This window comes from Gadus chalcogrammus, chromosome 15 (assembly GCF_026213295.1).
Source record: "Gadus chalcogrammus isolate NIFS_2021 chromosome 15, NIFS_Gcha_1.0, whole genome shotgun sequence".
Taxonomy (NCBI): Eukaryota; Metazoa; Chordata; class Actinopteri; order Gadiformes; family Gadidae; genus Gadus; species Gadus chalcogrammus.
In genome coordinates, this window is record NC_079426.1 from 22,946,064 (window position 1) to 22,950,204 (window position 4,141).

Genomic DNA, 4,141 nt, shown 5'->3' on the forward strand with positions numbered 1-4,141 from the left:
AGCTATAGGGGAGAATGGGACTGGACAACACTTATACTAAAGACTCTATACTGTAGACCAGAAAACAACCTTGTACACAACCTTGTTTGCATCGTGATCCGTCCACACAACCGTCCTCAAAGTTGCGATTTGAAGAGGGATTGGAAATGCTTGTGTTGACAAGGCCAATGATCAACAATCAACACTAAGAAACACAATAGAACAATTTAACATAAAGCTATTTTATTCATCAAATTCAACTCATATTCAACACAAATTGACACTTGACCCCCTTGAGAAAATACTTGTTTCATTTGTTTTAACAATGAAAGGATAGTTTGAGATACAAGACATATCTAGGAATCAATTATACACGAAAGTGTTCAAGGGTTGCCTCTTTTAACTTTTTAGGGCGCTGTAAAGAAATACCTTGTGTTCACAGCAGAAGTGGATACAACTGATATGTTAAAATAAACTCCTTGTGGTCACAGCAGTATTCAAAGTCTGGTGAAACAGTGCTTAGCTGCCAAGGGAAATGGTGTAGATAGGGCTGATTACAGTTAAACACACGACAGTGATGTCTCTGTATCAAAATAACAGTGATGTCACTGAAACACACATCAGTGATGTCCCTGTAACAAACAGCAGTGATGTCACTGAAACACACATCAGTGATGTCACTGTAGCACACAACAGTGATGTCACTGAAACACACAGCAGTGATGTCACTGAAACACACATCAGTGATGTCCCTGTAACAAACAGCAGTGATGTCAGTGAAACGCACAGCAGTGATGTCACTGTAGCACACAACAGTGATGTCACTGAAACACACAGCAGTGATTTCACTGAAACACACAGCAGTGATGTCACTGAAACACACAGCAGTGATGGGAGGAAGAAAATGTCTCCATTGTTGCCTTTTCCCACCCACTTACCAGGGTACATAAGTTTTCCACAATATAATCGAATTGACCAAACTGAAGATTGTGAAAGGTCATAATTATGACGAGGGTCAATAGCAAACAGTCGAGATGCTGAGAATAACTGGGATCCCAGTCACTTGATTGGTTATGATGTCACTAAAGACGAGAACGACATCACAGCACAGTCTCAATGGTCATGGCTTTCTATGATTAATATTATTTCATAGACATGAAAGGTCTTCAGTCAATCTGTCATGTACAGACAGATGTGGAACATGAACCTTTTTAAAGGGCTGTACAAAATAAACATGTATTTTGTTCATAAAGCTTAAATTTGTATATTTAACACTGCAAAGCATTCCATCCCATGTCCAAACCAACTAATGACCCTGAAGAGCTGTCTGATTAATACCATCTGAGGGTAGCACTTGATCTAGACAGAACCACAATAAATCCTTTACGTTGTATCAATGCCTGTCATGTGAATAATTAAGCAGAGAGCTCACCATCACAGCATTAGTGTGTCAGTTGATAGCCAACAAAGATAGAGATGCCATGGCTCCTACAAGCAGCGGCTTCCCGTTGTGTGAAGGCAGCCATACCCGATGGGTTGGTGCTAGACCCTGCTGTGTGAAGGCACCCATTCATGGATCAGTTGGTGCTATACTTGGTGTTATGAAACAATAACATTTGCAGATAAATGATTAAATTAAGGCAATGGAGCTTTGGTTTGGGTTAAGGCCAGAAGAATACTGCGATGTTGGTTCTGCTTAATCTGTGTGCTACCCATTAGTCTTCCTGTCTTGTATTTGTTTGTTGTCTGTCGCTGAAATCAGCAACTGAGAAACAATTGCTCTGTGGTTAGAACAAGTTTTACTTTTTAATGAAGAACTCTTTTGATAAGATATAATGTATTTGATTAAGTATGAATAAAGTGTGCTTCATGCCATGTGAGGTACTATACTGGCTGTGAGGCTTACAAATGAACCCAGTTCAGAAGCACGGAGAGAATACTGAAGTCCAATGAGTCAGTCAGAGCAGAGGACTGCTGTGAACAGGAATGATGTGAGCGACAACACGCTCCAGAGTGTGTACAGGTTTAGCGTTCTGTTTCATGTCCACACAGTATGAGGGTCCCTGTCATCACATTTATATACTGCCATTACACTTTGTGCATTTTGTGTCTGCTCCTGTCACTCTTACACACACTGGTACGCACACACACACACACACACACACGCACGCAAACACACACACAACACACTAATCTAATCTACTGCTCTGTTGAAATCAAAGAGCGTTTATATTACTGACCTCTGACTAAACGAGGAGAATGGCCAAATATAGAATAAAAACAGGGGGTAGGGAAAGTGGCAAGGGATGAGTGTAAGGGAAAAGAAAGCAAATGGGCCCTCAGCATCGCGTTAGCGTGTGTAGTTGGCCTGTGGAGAGCACAGTGGAACAGGGTAAACACTGACTACAGCCCTGCTCCGGACTGTCAGCCAGGCTGACAGATGGCCTGGCTAACTGCCTCAATGAGCAGGTAATAGAGTGTCTTGCAATGGAATTGACTTTGCTGTCTGGGGTGACTGACTGATTGCCACCTGACTGAATGACTGGGTCTCAGGCTGAGTGACTAGAACAGGGACTGTGGACTGTCGCTGGCTGACTAGGACGGTGCTGACTGGCTCTGAGGCTGGTTGACTAGAGCGCTCAGGCTGGAGGACTAGAGCTCTCAGGCTGGTTGACTAGAGCTCTCAGGCTGGGTGAATAGAGCTCTCAGGCTGGGTGAATAGAGCTCTCAGGCTGGGTGAATAGAGCTCTCAGGCTGGGTGAATAGAGCTCTCAGGCTGGGTGACGAGAGCTCTCAGGCTGGGTGACGAGAGCTCTCAGGCTCGGTGACGAGAGCTCTCAGGCTGGAGGACTAGAGCTCTCAGGCTAGAGGACTAGAGCTCTCAGGCTGGAGGACTAGAGCTCTCAGGCTGGAGGACTAAAGCTCTCAGGCTGGTCGACTAGAGCTCTCAGGCTGGGTGAATAGAGCTCTCAGGCTGGGTGACGAGAGCTCTCAGGCTGGGTGACGAGAGCTCCCAGGCTGGAGGACTAGAGCTCTCAGGCTAGAGGACTAGGGCTCTCAGGCTGGAGGACTAGAGCTCTCAGGCTAGAGGACTAGAGCTCTCAGGCTGGAGGACTAGAGCTCTCAGGCTGGTTAATTAGAGCTCTCAGGCTGGGTGACTAGAGCTCTCAGGCTGGGTGAATAGAGCTCTCAGGCTGGGTGAATAGAGCTCTCAGGCTAGCTGACTAAAGCAGGGTAATTCGAGTGCTCAAGCTGAATGCCTAGAGCTCTAAGGCTGAATTGGGTAGGGCTAATGATTCTGGGACACTGGCCATCACCTGTCAAAACAACCAGCTTGTTCAACTCCGACACACAGGAGTACTAAAATAGCCTACACACACACACCATCTCACACATTATATATTTGTAAATTAATTCACCCTTTCTATTTCCCACTGTGGCAATATGGTGCAAAACCTGGGTATAAAATGTATACATTTTGCTTCTAATACTGTGGGACTGCATTGCTGAGGAATCCATTGGATTCTTTTCCATTTCCTGAAATACACTCCATACACCTCGCTCAACATGGACCAACAAGCACACGAAGGCTGCACTGAGGGTCTCTGGAGGGGTGTCGGCTGGAGCCAAAGCAAAGTCTGCTTTACTGAGTGTGGCCGAGGGGGGGGGGCAGAGGCCCCCGTGTCAGGGTGAGCAGGATGGGGTAGTGGATGTTGTCATCGTATGCGTCCTTTCCTTCTCCCTGCATCTGAAACACACACACACATGGGTCAGGATGTTTAGCAGCTCAAAAACAACCGGGTTAGGGTTACTAAAACAATAGCGTAATTCAGACAACCTGGTGGGAAATGTTGTTATTGCCAGCACTTGGGTAGTAGTTATTAAACATTATTATAGTGTGAATTTCGACATGGTATTTAAAAAGAATATTTAAATGTATAAATTCTACACAATAGACAAATTACAAAGTACCCTGCCCTCAACCCTAAAGCATGACTAAAATGTAATTAAACTGGAGACATCTGATTTAATCCTAAAACGTATAAATCACTGTTTTGGAAGTGTATCCTGCTAGCTCTACTCAACAGTAATCTCAAAAGTAATATGCAACATAATAACAGTAACTGTGTGGCCAATGGAGCTACAAATATAGGCTGTATAT

General features: G+C 44.5%; 1 protein-coding gene across 1 annotated transcript in view; it reads right to left on the reverse strand.

Moving 5' to 3' along the window:
* Nucleotides 1–223: 223 nt before the first annotated feature.
* The window catches only part of camkmt (calmodulin-lysine N-methyltransferase), a 146,587-nt gene continuing 142,669 nt past the window's right edge, over nucleotides 224–4,141 (reverse strand). Inside the window, exon 11 of the mRNA XM_056609864.1 lies at nucleotides 224–3,727. Coding sequence (XP_056465839.1) covers nucleotides 3,623–3,727 — 105 coding nt within the window. The 3' untranslated portion in view covers nucleotides 224–3,622. The remainder of the gene's footprint in view (nucleotides 3,728–4,141) is intronic.